Raw genomic sequence first — 20630 nt, 5'->3', positions numbered from 1 at the left:
ATTTGATCAGACATTCCATTTTATTAAATTTGTGTATTAATAAAATATATTGCTGTTAGTTTGGGGGATTCATTTGTTGAAGTAGCCAAGCCAGAATCTTGGGTCTAAGTATGGTCCTTAGTCTGGCAAAGGATGTTGCTCTATGCCTGAAGGCAAATAGGTGGGCCCTCTCCCTCACTGGCTGGCAGCAAGGACAATAGGTAGAGTGGTAGAAAGCAGAGAATGAGAGCCATGCTTGATTTCTGTTTAAGTCCAAGGCTGGGAGAAGAAAGGCCTTTTGGAGTGTTAATGCTGTGAGCCATTCCATCGTAGGCTCACAGTGTAAATAAACTATGTATCTCAAAGAAACTGCAGTCTCCACTGTCCATCATTCCAAGGAAACCAAACCCTGTGTAATTCTGCAATTTCAGACTTACTGCAAATTCTCTAACACAGACTTTCCTAATCTGGTACCCTCCAGATGTTGCTCTCCATGCTGGCATAGGTTGGTGGAAATTGTGGTTCAAAGCATCTGGAGAGTACAGGATATTCAAATGAATCAATATTCCAATGCATGCTCACTCCGAAGTAAGCCTCAATGTGCTCACTGAGATTCCTCCCTAATATGCATGTTTAGGGCTGCCACATAACTGAGTAGGGTAATGAATTTATTTTCCAATCCAAAACTAACTGTTCCTCTAAGGACATACTGTGTCAAAAACATAGCTATCATCAGTACTGACTCTTCTCTGGTTCACTCCTCACCATGGGTAGGCAACCTCAGGCCCGTGGGCCAGATGCGGCCCAATCGCCTTCTCAATCCGGCCCACGGACGGTCCGGGGATCAGCGTGTTTTTACATGAGTAGAATGTGTCCTTTTCTTTAAAATGCATCTCTGGGTTATTTGTATGACCTGCCTGGTGTTTTTACATGAGTAGAATGTGTGCATTTCTTTAAAATGCATCTCTGGGTTATTTGTGGGGTATAGGAATTTGTTAATTCCCCCCCCCCCAAAAAAAATAGTCCAGCCCGCCACATGGTCTGAGGGACCAGCTGAAAAAGGTTGCTGACCCCTGCTCCTCACTATACCTCTCAGTCCCAAAGATCCATCACTGAAGCAACTCACACCCCAGGGTTTGACGCTGGTGCTGAAGTAACCTCATAAGGATGTGAATAGCTTCTGGGTATGGATGTCTCATTGGTTAAAATGTTTACGATCCTGACTCTGTTTTGAATTCTTTTTGTACTCTGATGGGTACAGCCGTACCTTGGTTCGCGAATGCCGTGCGAGTTGAACACTTTGGCTCCCGAATGCCGCAAACCCAGAAGTGAGTGTTCTGGTTTGCGAACGTTCTTTGGAACCTGAACATCTGACGCAGCTTCCGATTGGCTGCAGGAGCTTCTTGTAGCCAACCAGAAGCCGTGCATTGGTTTCAGAATGTTTTGGAAGTCGAACGGACTTCCGGAATGGATTCCATTCAACTTCTGAGGTACCACTGTATTGTGTTTTGAGTTTCCGGGGGGGGGGGGGGTTTACAAAAAGGAAGTGAATAGCTGGCAGTAGAATCCAGTCAGCCTCATCATTGGAGCTTTACCTGCTGAATTTGTTGTTTGTAGAAAGTTGTAATGAAATATGGCTTAATCCCAATCAAATTGGCTTTACTGGATTGCTCTTGGAACACCTGACTACATCACACATTTTCTTTCACCATGGCAACATCGAGCTCATTCCAGTATGTATGGATATGGGAAGCATAACAGTGAAATAGCAATTTCAGCTATAACAAGTTCCGACTCTAAAACAGAACAAGCAGATAAGCAGAGAAAATGTCGAAATCCAAAACAGCCTGTGACAAATATGAAGATGAAAGCAGCAGGAAGCCAAAGCACGTCACTTCACCCAGCTAGTATTGTAAAAGGCAAGCTTCAGCATGCCAGCTGAAAGCATCTATAAAATGCTGCAACACTATAGGATGCACTAAAAAGGATGGATACTTTGATGCAAAGATTTATTGTGTGTGAACTGTAAAGTGCATTTAGAAAAAAAACTGACAGAAGCAAAAGAACCAATATTCAAAATCTAATCGTGATGCACAACACAATATTCCTAAATTGCCTTTCTGCACAGTGCAAATAAATAATAATAATTTTTTGTCATATACTATATGGGCAGGAAGAGGGTAAACATAATTGGACGGTTTGCTGTTAATTCCAAATAAAGGCATTCAATCTTTAAAATGAGCCTAAATAGTCTAGCAACTCTAGCCAGCAAAATTACAGGCTGGTGGCTGCGGAAAACACTACATGTATCAGGTAGGATGATGGAGAACAACTCCTTGCCATAACATGTGAAATGACTTCAACACAGCAGTAGTTAACATGGTGCCCTTCAGATATTGTTTGACTGCAACTGTGATTACCAACACTTTTGAGCCCACTGGGACATTTTGAAGCTTAATCTGTAGTGGGTGCTAAATAACCACCCTGCAACCACAAGTACTCACACAATACACAACTACGCCGATCAACTGCAACCACACAACTACACCCCCACACCTATGCTATGACACACACACCTCTGCACAACGCAGAGAACTTTCAACCAAACAGCAACATCCTCTCTATGCAAGCACAGAACTACACACCAAGATAATTAATGACTGGTTTGTGCTTTGCTTTTCTCAGAACCACCCAATAAACTATAATGCTATACTGAAAAACTATTGTATATACTATGCCAGAGCTAGTTCTTGTAAGAATCCTAAACACCAACCAGTCACATGGGAGACTATATAGAATTAAGGATTCCTTTAGCAATACTGTCAGGCTCAGATGCTTCATAAGGCAATATAGGACCAGGACAATGCAGGTCATTTTTGCTAAGCCTGGATACTCTAGACATCCCATGTGAGTTTAGGCCTCAAGAAGTGCAGCTACATGGATGTTAAGCAGCAAGCAAGAAATAACTTCCCTAATCATATTAAAGAATTCCAAAACATGTTTTTTCCTGAGAGTCTCACATACCATATGAATATCTGCCTGCTGAACTGGTCATGGGGGTGGGATTAGTGCAGTTTTATATAGTTACCCTATCTCTAAAGGAGCATTTTAGCACTGGGAAAAGTACTGAAAAGGCAACAAAACCATCAAGAGGTGGATCACCTACCTAATGAGGTGAGGCCAAAGCTTGGCGCCCTCCCTGTGGAATGCCCTCCCTTCAGATGTCAAGGAAGTAAACAACTTTTAGAAGACATCTGAAGGCAGCCATGTTTAGGGAAGTTTTTAAGGACTGATGTTTTTATTATGTTGTAAGATATCTTGTAAGCCGCCCCAGAGTGGCTGGGCTGGGGAATCCCAGCCAAATGAGCAGGGTCTAAATAATAAAATTATCAATATTATTATTGAAGTTTAGGGATGATGATTAAAGAGGACTTGATTTAAGTTTTTATAAAATTATGAATGGTAGGCCAAGAGTGGATTGAGAATTTTTCTCTCCCTCTCTCATAATACTTGAACTCAGATTACGCAATGAAATTGATTGGCAGCAGGTTCAGAATGGACAAAGGAAATGCTATTTCCCGTAATACATAATTAATTTATGAAATTCACTACCACAGGATGTAGCAATGACCACTAGCTTAGATGGCTTTAAATTCATGAAGGGTACTTCTGTCAATAGCCAGCATGCGTGACGGATAAAGGAAAGCTATACCTAAAGCCAAGGACAAACAATGCAAGAGAACTGTTGCTTTTTTGCCCTGCTTCTAAGCTTCCAGAGACATTTAGCTAGACACTTGTTAAGAAGACACTGCTAGACTGCATGGACCCTAGGCCATCCCAGCAGCATTAATCTTATGTTCAAAGAAGAGCACTCTCAGAAAACAGGCAGAAATACTATGACGCCTTCCCTCTACATCTCCAAAAGATCTCATAAGATAGAAAGCCATGGAAATCTTACTGCAATTCTCCAAAGTAATGTGTAAACCAGGCGTGGCTAGACTTCAGTTTTGTAGGATCTACCTTCTGAAGCACCCTGTGATCAATAGATCAAGGGTGGTATACAAATTTAGTAAATATTCTTTATTTTATCTTAGGTAAAGGGTAAAGGGGCCCCTGACCACCAGGTCCAGTCGTGTCCGACTCTGGGGTTGTGGCGCTCATCTCGCTTTATAGGCCGAGGGAGCCGGCGTTTGTCCGCAGACAGCTTCCGGGTCATGTGGCCAGCATGACAAAGCTGCTTCTGGCGAACCAGAGCAGCACACGGAAACGCCGTTTACCTTCCCGCCAGAGCGGTCCCTATTTATCTACTTGCACTTTTGATGTGCTTTCGAACTGCTAGGTGGGCATTAGAAACAAAGTGCATCTTTGTTTTTTGCTCTCAATCTGTGCCTCCTAAATGGCATGAAGTAGGCGAACCCACAGTAGGCCAAAATTTACAAAAAAAAAAGCAAACTGGATGGATGGATGGATGGACAGACAGACTAACAACAATGGTAGCAACAACAATAACAATATACTCACAAGCAACTTCCAGTGAAAAGAACAGTTGTTGTTTATGATGATTTCTTTGTATTGTATAATTCAGTGCCATTTACAGAACATGCACTGGAACCTTTTGACTCAAATCAGTTACGAGAAGCTGTGATGATAACACCTCTTACATTTTGTAAGTTAATAGGTAGCATTTATATTCTTTTTTGAGTGCTCAGAACATTCAGCGTACCTTGCCTCTCAGTAATCCTTAAAACAACCCTATATACACATTGCATGATCTCAGTATTATCACCACCTTACAGCAGGTGGAGTAGATTGAGTTTGAGAGACAGTGGATCGGTTAAGGTCCTCTACATTCATGCACACCATAGTAGAATGTGGACCAGGTACTTGTCTGTTCACACAGCTTATTCTGAACTCCACTGCCTCTTTAGATACTAAATATCAATCCTAATTTGTAATGGAATGGGCAGCTTTAAAAAAAACCAAGTCCTTTTTTGCATTGCTGCATTATATGCAATGTAAGTAATGATAAAGGGTGCTTGCAGATTTGTTATTTTGCAACTGGGATTCAATGGCACAATGGCAAATTCATGCTGTGCAGTTACAGTGCATTCGCAGCTCTTGTGCAACAAATGCACTTCCCAAAAAAATAAACAATAAAAATCATGACTTTTTTCAGTAAGGGAAGTGGCAGGAAAATGTACTAGAAAATGTGGCATAGCAAGTGCTTGATAAGACATCATACAATTTCCCTGCAAATGAAGCATAATTAATGTTCAATAGACAGGCAATCTGGAAGTGACCAGATAAATATAGAAGTCTGCATCCTGCAGTGACTGTTTCAGCTTTCCAGTTTTTACTTCAATTTCACTGTGGAATAGAGTGTTAATAGAGTTTCGAAAAAGATATTGTCATATTCATCATGCTCTAGATATCAACATCAAATTCAGAGAAAGAGATCTGCATGTGGAAGCAGCCTTCCACTTGAGTACTGTATCAGGAACTACAACTTGAATGTGCATCCAAAAGCAGAAATCGAATCAGCTACACATTGCATGATTTTTAATGGCATATACTCATTCCAGTGAGTGCTTGAATAGGTATCCCTTCCACATCCAAATGCATTTAAAGTAATTGTAATATTTTTGTAACCCACCTGAGCACCACTTGGTCAAGAATGCCTATAAGTATAAACAATCAATAAATAATGCAGAGAGGGCAGGTGTTTTCCACATTCAGACCGACATCTGATTTATGCTCTCAGTTCCTAATCTCTCTCTCTCTCTCTCTCTCCACACACACACCCAATGTGAGTGTAAATGTGTGATCTATGTTCCTTAGACTTTAATAGGCAATTATACATGCAGGTTTCTTTCACCCTCAAAAAAATTTGAGTCACAAAAAAGGTTACAGCCAAATACAAATAAGAAATCTCATGATTTCCTTTAAATGGTGCAAATCTGATATGTAAATAAGTAGCAGCAAGTGGGCAGAGATGTACTGCTGCCAATATACTTTCCTGCGACAATGGATCAAAATAATATTGATTTGATCTTGAAATAATATTGATTTGATCTTGAAAGAAAATTACAATCAAGCTTTCTTATTTCAATGTTATCCCACTAGTGCAAACAAGGTTTTGACTGCCATGGGGCCTCCACAGGGTTTAATCCAGCACCAGGGGCTTTGTGCTCATGTGTGAGAAGGTTTAATTTGGTCTCCCAGCCTCGAGTTCCAACCTTAAGTTTGCTTTCCTTCAGGCTTGCAGCTTTGTTTAAATGGAAACTCCCTCTGTCCTATAAATGAGAGCTCTCTGTCTTTCCTGTTGGTGAATTGCACTTAACTTTAATGGAGCATGATCTTTGCAGAAATTGAGGCCAACCAGCCTAGAGTTTTTCTTCAGTTTGCCAGGAGCAGCTCAGAGCAATAGCACTGTCCCTATCCATAAACCATCTGCTGCCTCCCTGAACCTTTGATGGGAAATGAGGAACAACTGACATTTCAGAATACTGTATGCGACAGACAGACAAACGCATGTGCAACACCATAACTCAAAAAGATCTGTTTTATTTTTATTTATTTATTCATTCATGTATTTAACAATGAAGGGGGGAAGTGAACCAGTACTGTTGGTAATTTTGAACTGTGTGTCTTTGTGTGTTTGTGTCAGAGGAAGATATTTTATTTTTATTGAGGGAAAAGAGAGAAAAACTACAGTAATTTACTGAAAAAGGAATCCTAAATGGAAGGGGGGGGGGGAGAGTGTGGAGTGAATAGATGGACAATCTGCCACATCCAAAACGCTGCCAGCTTCTGCCAGCTAGAATGTCGATACAATGAGCCTCCCTTTCCCCCATCTTTCTTTTTTCTTTTCTTTTCATTTTTCAAAAACTCTGCCCTGAAACTAAATGTCAGGAAATTACCTACATTTTAATGTTTTTTATCTCACCTTTCCTCCCAGTAGCTCAAAGTGTTGCAAATGCTTCTTCCCCTCTGCATTTTATTTTCTCAGCAACCCTGTGAGGTAAGTTGGACTGAGAGTTGGTGACTGGCCCAGTGAGCTTCAAGGGAGAGCGGGGATTGGAACCCTGGTCTCCAAGGTCCTAGTCCAACACTGTAACCACTATGCCACCCTGGCCTGCATGCGTGGTGGTGGGTAATGAGAACTGAGGAAGTGACAAAGGGACAGAAGTGCAGGAGTTCCTGTGCATAACTTACACTGGCCAGCTGAATGAAAACAGCTTGTTACACATTGGGTCATGAAGAAAAACACACATGAAAGAGTCACCCTTGGTGCCCAGTAGCTTATAAAATGGACTGGTATGCTAAATGACAATTAAAAACAAAAACTGGATGCCAGCATCTCAGGAAGTTGCTGCTTGCTGCCCTATATTGTGAAAGTGTATCAACAGGCCCTTTTGAAACACCTACACTGCCAAGCTGACACTGGCTTATGCAAGAACACACAAAGAGAGCTGATTCTATTAGAACTTTTGATAAACGCAGGCTTTTCCCGGTATGCAGGAAATAAAGTATTTTGTTTGTACCAAAAAGAGAGGATGGAGAAAGTAACATTACAGCGGTAGCTCTGATATGAATAGCAAGCATCAGACTGGGTAAGTATGCTTGATGGTGATTTTATGAGCAGAAATCTTAAAAGCTGTGAAATACCTCCTTTCTAAAACTCCCAAACTCGCTCTACACTATTGATAACCACTGCAGTTATGAACAAGCACACGGAGAAAGGCCGAAGTGAATATCAATCTATGGACATTGGCTTATAGATTGATTTCCATGCAAGCTTGGCCAGATGCTATGAATTCATTTCATAGCATGTATCATTTGTGTAAAGCAATCAGGACAACATTGTTACCTGGCTGATGAGTCACTGGCTTCCCAACAGATCCAGAAGATGAGGCCTCCATTTTTATTGACCTTCTGACTTGCGGGACTGAAGAATGCCTAACCACAGACGGGCGCTGTGATAAGCGATGGCTTGCTGTGCTTCTTCTCTGGTAGATCTGCACACGCTTTTCAGCCCCATGAATAGATAAGCTTCTACCTAACAGAAAGATAAAAAAACAAGTTGGATATAGGAGGCAAATTTTGCTTATGCATATTACAAACGTACATTGCCATTTAAAGGTAACTGAAATGAATCATTTGAAAGAATTCAACAAGTATGTAAACTGGATTGATGACTTAAGTCTGCAAATTTCCCATTCTTAAAAATGACTCAAGCCGCAGTGTACCGGTACTAAGTAGTGGCAGCTTATAGTAAGTACTGACAGTTAAGTACAATCCCTTACTGAAGGCTCCAGGGTGAATTCTAAGGAATGCAGTAAGAGTCAATTTGAAGGCAGTGTCTAGGGCAGGCTTCCTCAACCTCTGCCCTCCAGATGATTTGAGACTACAGTTCCCATCATCCCTGACCACTGGTCCTGCTAGCTAGGGATCATGTGAGTTGTAGGCCAAAAACATCTGGAGGGCCAAGGTTGAGGAAGCCTGGTCTAGGGGGCCATGAAGGAAAGAATATAGCCACTTAAACTCTAAGCTCTGCTCTCAGGCCCAGAAAAATAACTCCCAGTCCTTCTCTCCCACTTCCACGTTCCATCCAGCTGTTGCCTCCTTTTCCTACTATCCTCCCCAGCGACCCCTCTTGCAAAGAAGGAATTCTGTTTTTCTATCCTTCAAGCCATACTATTCTATACTGCACTATAGCGCACTAGATTAAATCATACCCGTCCCCTTAATTCTGAAACAAGGACATATCCCACAGCAGCAATGTGCTTTTTCCAGCTGGAACCAAAGTGTAACATAAAGTGGGCGACAGCAGAGCCCAGGTATCTTCAAATCTTCCATTAAGTTTCATACTTAATGCAATTTACTTCAAATTTATTTTTGTGGTATATAAATGACATGAAAAGACTTGGTCTATTTATTTGTATCATTTATCATTCCTATGATCCTTGTTATGGTTCCTGAAATCAAGCAGTAGGTTTTTTCCCCTTTTCTTTGCCTGTTTGACTGGATGCCATTTTGAATCACAGTGCCAAACTAAACTTTTCAAAACCACACCAGTTTTAAATCTGCAATGGTTTTTGGGTTTCTTAGAGTTCTCAAAGGCCAGCCTACAAATATAAAGAAAGATAAAGAATGCAGCACAACATTTCATTACCTGTACCTCCAATAGTTGTGTGGAAGTGAGAATTTCAGCAGCTGCAGGTTTTCTAACCCCTTCAGTGCAATCTTCACCAGCTGCTGCAGAGATTCCTGCTTCCACAACCTTATTAAAGGCACAGGAGCCCTGTCTTCATTTACAGTACTTAAATTACATAAGTTGTTCATTCCTCTTATCTTTTGTCACAGGCCCCCAGTTTTAGAAGGTACAGAGAGGGATCACAATTTGGCTAAAAACTAAGGAGAGACCTGGAGCCCTACATGTGGAATTTATTAATGGCCCCCTCTTTAATTCAACCACTGCTCCATTGGATCCTTTCCCAGTTCCCCTAACTTGTATGACTGGAGAGCATAATGCATAGATTCATTTTACACCTTGGGCCACAGTACTATGATTTTTGAAGATCATGCTTGAATAAAACTAATACATTGCTGCTCCTTATTCATGTTGCCTGTTGGCGATGCTGTACAGTAATTCAAAACCCGGCCTCCTTTAGTGTCAGAGGATGTTAAGAGGCAGCACTAGGAGTAGTTGCAGAGATCTTAGCTTTGCTTCCTGTTTATTCTATATTTTAATATTATTTAGCAGTGTTTCTCAAACTTGGGTCCCCAGCTGTTGGACAACAGCTCCCATCATCACTGACCACTGCTCCTGCTAGCTAGGGATGCATAGCTGCCAAGTTATCCCTTTTTTACAGGGATTTTCCCTTATGCTGAATAGGCTTCCTCACGAGAAAAGGGAAAACTTGGCAGCTATGGGGATGATGAGAGTTGTAGTATAAATGACAGCTGGGGACCCAAGTTTGGAAACACAGATTTAGAGTACAGTATAAAGCTTTCTCAGCTTATGAAGGAGTAATGTGGTTAAAAACCAAAAGAGGAATGTCCAAATATGTTTTCAAAAGAAATTATCAATGCAAATATGTGAATGAAACAACAGAACTTAAACTTTTCAACACTCTGCAGTGTTTCTGGAATATAAAGTATGCAAGCAAACTAGCCCTTTAAATATCTGAAGCTGGCTGAACTAGAGCTGAAAAATTCACAGGCAAATTTCTTAAGCAATTCCCTCCTATTTACAAGAATTGCACGTCACATTTTTTTGTCCTCCTAATCTGCATTTTTCAACCTTCCTGATTCTTGAATGTGGAACCTGATTGCACAGGAAAGGGATGAAAGAGGGCAGGGTATGCAAGATGTCCCCAGACCTTCCATTAAATGGCTTGCCCTAGTTGCCATCTGCATCTGTGTGCATGGACTGAGGAGAAAAACAGGGCTCTGTTGAATCTTATGCAGATCTCTTAATGTGCAGGCACTGTGCCCTTGTGGGAACAATCCTCCCCACATTTGAATTGGGATATTAATTTCCCCTCTAAAGCTATAGCCTTCTGGAAAAACTTCAAAATTCTGGCAGGTATACCATCAGAGAGCTCACAGAACTACAGTTCCCATCACCTACAGTTCTCAGGATTCTTAGAGGAGGGAGAGTTATGCAGTTTAAATGTACCTTAAATGTATGGCATTGGTGTGGGGTTGAACATTTTTTAAAGCTTCCATTGCCTGTCACCCTTGTCTCTGTCATGTTCTTGTTTTATTGGGTGTTACAGGTATAAAAGCACCAGGATATATGGTTAGAAAGTAAAGATGCTATTTCCCCTGGAAGATACTCAAGTTGTTCTTTCCCCTTTACGTTGACAGTGAAAAATCCATCTTCATTTGGCAGCTAATTTTGATGGAAACAATCCAAAAAAGAAGTGGCAGTGAAGATTAAGAAGTACTTTCTGTAAATCTAGGCAAACATATAACACAAGGTGCTCCTAGACTTCAGTTTATGCAATGATCAACAAGTGACTTGCTTGGCACGGGTATTATCTGTTTCTCCCAGAAAATTAATGGGGTAATGTGGAGTTGCTTATTTTAACGGAGTAATAAAAAGCCAAACCAAAAAACTGAAAGTGTTGCATTTCCTACTGCAGCTTTCTCAGCAACTCAAGGAAATGTTCAGAAAAATATCACAGAACTTACTCATGCTATTAGAGTGTGCCAGATTAAAAATGGAAGGGTACGCAATACAGGAAGGTACTTTCACTTACAAATACATTTTTGATTTTATGACTTCCATTTTTAATTGACCCATCATTTTACTTCTCTGGAAATCAAAGTTGTGGCCATTTTACTTTTTTGCCACCCAAAATGCCCCCATTCTAATGCTACATGCCTACAGCAGCTAGGACTACACATAACGAGCCCTAGTTCGATACCTGCAATAACGTTGCTAATTTGGTCAATTTTTTTTGTAAACCGCTTAGTTTTATTTACAGTTAAACAGCATACAAGTATTGTTAAACAAATCATTTGCTCACCAGAAAGCTAGATTTAATGCAGCCCCTGTTCGATGTCAGTGCTATTGTGGGTGTCTCACTGGAAGACAAGGCTATCATTGGCAAGTAGCCACAATTACTAAGTTCTACCTCCAGAGGCATAATGCCTCTGAATTCCAGCTTCTGGGAATCACAGGTCACAGTGCTTGCAGGCTCCCCATAGGCATCTGGTTGGCCACTGTCTAGCACCCATTAAGATGAATGAGTCCTCATCCAGATAGGGATGTTTCTATAGAAATGGCTCAGGGCCACAATACCTCTTCCCATATGAACCAATCCGGACCTTGATATCATCTTTTGAGGCCTTATTCGTGTGCCTCCTCCGTGAGAGGTCAGGAGGGTGGCAACACAAGAATGGGCCTTCTCTGCAGTGGCTCCCTGTCTGTGGAATGCTCTCCCCAGGGAAGTTCGCCTGGCGCCTTCACTATACACCTTTAGGTGCCAGGCAAAAACATTCCTTTTCAACCAGGCCTGACTTGATCTACATCCTATACCCTTTATTTAAATTCTGACTCTTTTTTTGGGAGGGGGGTATTGGATTGTTGGTTTTGTTTTGAGTTTATGTGAACCGCCTTGAGACCTTCGTGTATAGGGCGCTATAGAAAATATAAAAATAAATAAAGTCAGTCAGTCAGTCCCTGGATCAAAGTGTCTGTCATATTAGGCAGCACTGCAATTGTAGTCTGGATTTTAAAGCCAACCTCTTCATATTGGGTGGAGGCAGCACATATAATTTCAGAGTATTATCTGAACATTCAAAGCTTTCAGCTCAGCTATAAATTTCACTGTGTCAATTGACAGGGAAGCAATATTTAATTGCAAATCATTCTGGGCAAAGGTGAGGTGCAGTGTTGGGTGGCTAAGACTCCCACCCACCCACCCCACACACTTCTGCCCTGTATTTGAGTTTGGGGCCTTGGGAAATTTGTCTCCATTTTAGTCAAGCACTGAATAGGAAACTGTCAAGCAGAACATAACAATAGCCTCCTGCAATTTGTCTCTAGCATTTGAAGGAAAGAAAGAAGATGAGCTACATCTGTGCACATGAGTGGACAAACAGAGGAGATAAATATTTTGGCTCTTTCTGAACTTTACCTTACAGGTGGAAGTTGGATACATGTGGAAATTTGCCCTTTTACATAGCCCAGATGGGGGACTTCCCAAAACTGCATGTAGGCCCCCAGGAAGACTTAGAACAGTCCCAGGACTCTTAACAGGCCCATATAAGTTTTTCTTCTTCAAATTCTGCTTACCCCATACTATTCTTGGTGCCCGATTGGGTGTGACATTTCAATCCCTTCTCAACTCAGTACTCCTGACAGAAACACCGGTTACATAGGCTCCTCTAAATAGAAGAAATGTTTTGCCCTGTAAAATGTTAATTTAACAGTATGTTCGAAAATGCATCAGAAGGATGCAGTGCAGTAAGTGCTGCCAGGGAAATATTCTGTATCTCTTAATAAGAGAAATATGAGGCTTAAATAACAAAGGCAAGTTGCAATGGATAAGCAGAGAAGCATGAAGGTAATCATCAGAAAGCTCAACACTAATTCAGGATTTGACCTAAATTTCTCCAGTCACCGTTGGATTGATTCATATACTTCAAGTTAATCTTTTTTTTATTGAGCATTTTAAATGCTGTGGCCAGGAGGTTTCTGGGTTTACATAGTGAGCTTCAAAAATGCATTGGTGTGAAGACTATGTTGAAAGAAATTATAACAGAAGAACAAAAAAAGCAACAGGCCTTCGGTGTGCAGCTATACTTTTGCATAGTGAATATACTGAACTAACGATTTGCTTGATTTTTTTGTTACATTAAAGGGATGTTCATACTTGAGGAGTGGAGTCCAACCTTACTGCTAACAGTTACAAGTCAAGCCCATGATAATCCCACTTTAGTGTAAACCCAGGGTGTAGTATGTAGTATGTATAATATAATATAATATAATATAATATAATATAATATAATATAATATAATATAATAATATAATAATATGGTGCTTGGTATGTTGCATATGTGTAAAAAACAAAACAAAACAAAAGCATACAACCAAATTCAGAACTGCAGCAAACTAGATATTGGGATTGTTTCAGAACACTGGTCCACCAAGCCCATTACTGTCAAACATACGAGACAGAGTCCTTTCCAAACTCTGCTAGCTGAGATCCTTAGCAGGAGATGCTAGAGATTGAATATAGGGCCTTCAGTAAAGCACACAACTGTGTGATGGCTCCTCCCTATATATTGGGAGATTCATTCCATGTGTCTGCTGTCACGGGATTGTTGTCTATCACATGATGGTATATGTTTTCATTCCACAGAGTGGGAAATGAAAAAGACAGGATGTTTGTGTTACTGTGTTCCGTGAAGTGGGACTATTGTCCTTTGTTCTCTCTTTTTGCTGTCCGATGCTAGAGAGAGAGGGAGTTATGTTGCAGTGCTCCGTGTGTGTTTATATGTAAATAAAATAGATTAGCCAAAAGCTGAGTTGCTGAGGTCTGTTACACAACTGCGAAGACTCTGCGGATCCCTGAGTGTGCTGATGTTTCTTGGCATCAGTTGCTGTGGTGTTCGGGCAGAAGAATGCTTTCGAAGCTCCCAAACGATCAACCAGGAGGGAGAGAACATGCCAGTCGGGCATGTGTCTCTGCCAGAGTCCTACTCGTGAGTAGGAGATCCTAACATTTATGACATCACATCTGAATTAGACAAAAGGTTTTTTCTGGTGGTGATAATCAAGCCAAGACCACACAACTCCTGCACCCATTCAATGTAACACCAAATTGCTAATAAATTGGGCTTTCTTCTGCAGATGGTCGTATGGAAGTAGAATGACTATTTGTAGCCATTTGATGTGGCTGTCCAGTATTTATTAAAGAAGGAAGTGCTCGTCCAAGCATTTGTACATTTAAGTAAGTAACCAAGTAAGTTGCAGTATTTTGGGGATTCCTGAAAGTGATAATAAAACAGCTCTTTGCTCAAATAAAGCCAGAAGCTTGGAGCTGTTGCTGAAGTCAGTGATATTTTTTCAACTTTTCAAAACATAAAGCACCAACCTTAATTCTTAAGACGGCAAACTATACTGCTGATTAAGAACTTGAACCATTGCTAGGGTTTCCAGCAGCTGCCAGGAGTTTAATCTTCTCAATCTATAGCTTGAAATACCTGAACAGTATCTAAACTATGACAGCACAAACGAAAAGAGCTTCAAAAATTATTTCACACAAAGAGTTATTGCCAGCTTGGTTCTTTGATCAGGATACATAAGCAGCAGTGGAAATATTAGGTCAATCAATGCAGAATAAGTTATTAGTGTAAATTGACAAGCAATTTACAGATGCAAAACTGGAAAGATTTTTAAAAGAGATGTTGCATCATTTAATTCACAGATATAACACACTGAAATATCTGCAAAAGTTGTACCAAAACACACACACACACACACACACACACACAGTGCATTTATAATAAATCCAAACAAGGCCTATATACTATCTCTTTTATGTGTCATTTATTGATAACCAAATTAACCCTCCCAAGCCTTCCCCACCAAGTGGTCCATTGGATTACCTTCCATTCATTTTTCCACTATGTTTTTTATCTAGCTACAACCCCATCTCTGAACCAGCCAGGAAAAGGGCTCCGAAGGGACACATGCAGGGCTTGGATCATGAGAGCCTTAAAGGAGGGAGAGGAGCAATCACAGAAAACCAGGAAAACAAAATGTAATACTGTAGTAGCTACCTACTCAGCATCTCTGCCTGACTGCAGTTCAGATCTTCTTCTTGCAATGCCAAGCTGTATCCATTCTTGTATGTAAAAATCTCCACTGCTTAACAGATGGTTGGCAGACAGCCTTGAGAGTATGGCTCACCAGCTGGAGAGAGAAGGGATGCCTGCTATCACACCCTACCAGCTGAGTAGTGTTGTAAAGACCGGCAACAATGCCCATTTGGTTGTGTATATGTGGTAAAGTGTGTAGGTGGATTTTCCCCATGCAAGTACCCTTTAATGTATCTACGACTGTGTTATGTATTGGAATTCTCACCCTGGCCACCAGGGGTATTGTGTATACAGTATAGTTTTCACTCAGGTCCATTTCAGTTAATTTAGGCGGGAAACCCTGGGCTGTTGTTGTTACAATGTTGACAGCCAGTTGCCTATAAAAGCAGGCCAGCTGAGCTGTTCAGTTCAGTTCCAGCTTACTTATAAAGAACTACAGTGGTGCCTCGCAATACGAAAGTAATTCGTTCCGCGAGTCGCTTCGTCTTGCGATAATTTCGTCTTGCGAAGCACAGCCATAGAAAACTTCATCTTGCAAAACACAGAAAACATTGCAAAATGCTTTCATCTTGTGAGTTTTTCGTTGTGCGAGGCATTCATCTTGCGAGGTACTTGGAGAAATCTCTGTGTCACCTGATATGTCCACCCACTACTTAATAGACTGTATATAAAAGAGCATATTTGCTGGCATGGAGTGCATGAGATAAATATACTAAATACTATAGATCACAGAGATTCCTGCAATCTGCAGATTTTAGGTTTACAATGACAGAAGCAATCTTTATGTGCTGCACTATAGCTCACCCGGGCTCAGCTGCAGTACAGTGCGCACTCACTTTTCAGTGCAATTGCACACTGAAGCAAAAGCTAGGCCCCCACTGCCTCACTAAACGTAATGGAGTGAAAATATCTTAAAGTGCAACCATATCCTATAACGCAGGTATCTTCAACCTTTTCAAACCCAGAACCTACTTTGAACCCAAATATACATTTGGGGACCCTTTTCTTAAACTTTTACCATATGTTTCTTTCACCATATATTTATTTTACCATATGGTCGCAGTGTTCCTGTTGCAACCCACCTTGGATCAGGTCCTGCCGCACGGCGCCACCCTGGCAGCCCGGCGCCCTGCGCCATCCAGCCTTCCCCTAGAGCTGGCCCTGTCTGAGATGCTCAAAAACCAAGGTTCCACTGTATATGTCAGAAGCTGCTAGGGCTAAAATGGGGACCCTCTGGCTCTTTGCAAAGCTGCCTCATGTGCTGATCATCTATTGGCTATTGGCTAGTTCTTCTAGGCAGCAAATGGCTCCCAGGTACTGGAGTCACTCTGCCCAGAGAAATTCCCCTTTCTCTGCAGTCATTGTGAAATGGGGAAGCAGACAACATGAGGATGGTGGTTTCACCTACAGCTCTCCATAATCCTAACAGTATATACCTATGCAAGTCTACCAGGAAATAATAGCCACAGAATTCAGTGGGTCTTACTCCTGGTTAGGCACTTAAGGGTGTAACTTAATATTATTGGGTGATGCTTATGATCCAAGCAAGTCAAAGTAAGTACTTAAATCTTTGCACAGCGAGCAACAAACTCCTAAGTGGCAAAATACTGATGAAGATTCTCAAATAATGCTTCACATTAACAGTACAGTACACTGAAGGCTATCCAATTAGATTTATAACCTCACAAAGCAATGCCCTAGTAAAAATGTACAGAATTTCAGCTTAAGTATCCTCCAAAGTAAGCAGATTTTGGCACAAGTCTAGTCAATTAAGTAAAAGAACCCGGATTCTATAAAAATCAGAAAGGCATGCAAAAACAGAAGCTGCTTGCAGAATTGTTGTCCTGCAATGGGCAAAGGAACAATACCAGAGTCCTTAGGCTTCAGTCCTAATACTTACTCAGGAGTCAATGTTATTGATTTCAATTATGTTGCAATATAAAGCTTCCAAATATTGATTTCAATTAGACCAAATTTAAGACAAAATTATCCCTAAGAAAACTTTGGTCTGATAATGCTACACAGTGGATGTGTACAAGCAGCTAGTTTCTGTGATCAATGCTATAATCCCATGCAATGATACCTGGGAGTTAGACCCACTGAATAAAAGTGGGGCACCAATGAAGACTTTCATGGATGCTGGGTTAGAAACCCCCTGCCCTAATAGACCAGTCTCCACTTACTTAAACTGGAGAATAGGAGAACTGAAGAGTGGAAACAGTGCAACGAACTAAAATACTAGAATACAAAAATGGCAATTCATTATTTATGGTCACATTTCAAAGATATCTCACTGAACTCAATGGGCCTTACTTCTCAGTAAACATGTACTAAGTAGGCCTTTTTCACATGCACATTTTTTTAGAATATTAATTGTAGTTCCTCATTTAAAGAAAAGTACACACATCTATTAGGATTGTGCTTCTGCCAGAGAAGACATTTCCCCAATATTTACACATTAATAGGTGCAACTGACAAACAAACAACAGCTTTGTGAACTCTGGAAAAGAAGTTAAAGTCTATCAGAATACTTACCAATTTATAAATCTTTAAAACATTGTTTTATTCTTCTAACTTGTCTTAAAGATACTGATATAAAAATAAGCTAATAGATCTTACACCCAGAGCCTACATGCTCTTTCTAATGCTTCAATTTCAGGGAATATATATATTTACAGTATATCTGTATTTTGTGAAAAGAGGTGAGTGCTTAAAAAGATGTAAGAAGTCAATCGCCACTTTAATACTTCACCTGCAGTGCCGAAAGCCCTACAGCTGGCCTTGTGGGCTGGTTCTCAAATGTGCATTGATGTGTCAGTGATTAAGGTGCTTCTGATGCAGAGCACATGGTCAATTTAGTGGACTGCAGTGAATTACCAATAAACCTGCTGATCTGTAGAAATGACCTTCACTCTTCTAAGCCTGAGCACAGTTATCTTTCAAGTACCATTGGCGATGGAGAGGTAACATCCCATCTTAAACTAAAAAAGACGTCACTTTGGAAAGTTCGCTCTCACCCTACCTGCCTCAGGCAGTTTGTTCGCATAAGGAAATTTAAATGTAGACAGCTGAGCATGTAGATAGATTATTAAATAGCACCAATGAAATTCACAAATAACAGGCAGTGAAAGCACATGCATTTTCTGCCAGCAGTACTTATTGCAAGGCAGAGACCCTTATCTTGACATTCTTATTCTGTTTGTCATTAACAATGAGACTTGCTTCAAGTTGATGTCCTGATTTTACTGCTAGCACATGCTCAGAATCTGATAACTTTTACTGAGATTCAAGAACACTTGCACATCCATGTGATATGTAAGCGGGGCTGCACTGTCTGGACACACCACCAACACCTATGGGCTGGGCGCATTTTCATGTATTCAGCAGGTTGTACAGCCAAAGGGACACAGATCAATGTCAGGGGAGTTATGAGCTGTCGCAGCCCTGCTCCCTCCTCATACCTTCCATGAATGCACGAGCACTTGTGTCTGAACAGGGCTTCAGACTCAATGCTAGGGGTGGGCTGGCTCTCCAATCTAAATTCTTCCACAGGAAGAGAAGTGGCTGTGGGGAGCGGAGGATGTGCACTGCAGAGCAAGCACCATCTCTACGTTGACAGACACCTGCTGGGACAAGTCATCTGCTTCCACATGAGCTGCTGATACCTCCTCCTTCTCTCACACATTCCAGAAGCCCTTTTTTAAAAAAACAAAACCAAAAAACCAAAGGTGTCATGGCACACAATAGAGAGGAGCTTTGCACAGTTGCTTAGGCAACATGCTGCCTGCCTGCCTGCCTGCTTGCCCCCATGCTGCAATTCCCTAGTGGCATTGCAAGAACTCACATGCACTGAAACATTATGTGCCAAATTAGAGTCTTTTTAAAAAGCTATGTATTTTTTTCCCCAATATCTCTCAGAGGAAGCTCATAATTAGTGGCCCAGATATGATTTGAGTAGAGGGGGACAATAGAACAGCAGTGCTTCCACCCATAATCTCAAAATGATAGCCAATGCTCTATCTAAAGCTCTATAATAATAGCCTTTGTCTCCAAAGCTCTTCCATATCCTCACATGAGACAATCTCAATGTATCCTCAAAAGGAATATTAACATCATTTTACCAGTTTCCAGACAAGGTTTTGCTGTGTCCCTAGGCTTCAGTAGCAGCTTGGTCCCTGACCCAGAAAAATAAAACTTACATGAAGGGAAATAGATGATAGCTCCATCTAAACAGGAGCACACTATGGATCTTATTGTGGAAGAAGATCTACTACTGAGACAAGCCTACGAACTTCTTAATATATGCTACCTGAGAACCTTAAGTCATCCAGAAAACACTGCTCTCCTATAAATCTTTGCCTAAGGTTTTCCACGGACATGCCACAAGAAGCTCAAGAGCACCCAGGGAGCGAATGGACTGAACCAAAGTGTATTCCCTTTAAGCCCTTGTTTGTGTTCCACTGATAGATGGAGAGAGGGAATCACTGTCACCAAGATACAAAGATTTCGTTGAATTCTGGTAACTCTCTGGGAGAAGCTGCCCATGGCCTCACAGAGGGGTAAGGAACCCTCAGGCCCAAATGCAGTCCTCCAAATGTCTCTAGAGAGGCAGGTCACACCAACTCTCCTCCATGCCCTCTCAAGGGCTTTTGCTTGGGCTGAAAAAAGTTATCTGCCCCTGTGTCTGGCTCAACCTAGATTCTGCATCAAACTGGACTTTATAGACCTTCTTCCAACTTTTTTTTTTAAAGCAAAGCAGCCTCCATATGGCTGCAATCTTAAGCAAACAGGAGCAGGGGAAAAGGGAAGGGTGCTTAGCCTTTTCTACACCAACGGTTTTTCCATTCAGAAAACAATTGCTTTGCATTGTATGAGAAACACTGGACACATTAACATTCCCTTACATGCCAAGGTTTCTCAATTTAAACATCAATGTTATATTGTCCAGTGCCCAACATCTTCGGAGTATCATGGCCACAAAACCCATCTCAAGTCTATTATATGCAGATGGTGCAGTTCTTCTATCCCAAACAAAAGTAGGCCTAAAAAAAATATGATCAGAGCATTTTCAGGATATTGCCAGAGAGAACAGCTGGCTGTGAATTACAAGAAAACCAAAGTCATTGTTTTCTCAAGAAACTATAGGGCCCATAGATGGTACATGGACAACCAGCTAATTGAACAGGTCAAAGTTTTCAAATATCTTGGCCTTATTTTCCAGTCTACAGGGTCATGGGGAGCACACCAGAAATGTGCAAAAGAAAAAGCGTCCCAAAGCACCAAAATTCTGATGCCCTTTTCCACACAA

The 20630-nt window shown here is 41.1% G+C and overlaps 1 protein-coding gene across 4 annotated transcripts in view; it reads right to left on the bottom strand.

Moving 5' to 3' along the window:
* Window positions 1–20630, bottom strand: part of ANO4 (anoctamin 4) — a 125469-nt gene that overhangs the window by 88574 nt on the left and 16265 nt on the right. For all 4 annotated transcript variants that reach the window (XM_088651973.1, XM_088651974.1, XM_088651975.1 and 1 more), the window contains exon 2: window positions 7850–8038. In XM_088651973.1, coding sequence (XP_088508099.1) covers window positions 7850–7901 — 52 coding nt within the window. In that variant the 5' untranslated portion in view covers window positions 7902–8038. The remainder of the gene's footprint in view (window positions 1–7849; window positions 8039–20630) is intronic.

Source organism: Zootoca vivipara, chromosome 9 (genome assembly GCF_965207765.1).
Source record: "Zootoca vivipara chromosome 9, rZooViv2.hap1.1, whole genome shotgun sequence".
Taxonomy (NCBI): domain Eukaryota; kingdom Metazoa; phylum Chordata; class Lepidosauria; order Squamata; family Lacertidae; genus Zootoca; species Zootoca vivipara.
This window is presented reverse-complemented; position numbering and strand designations above follow the sequence as displayed.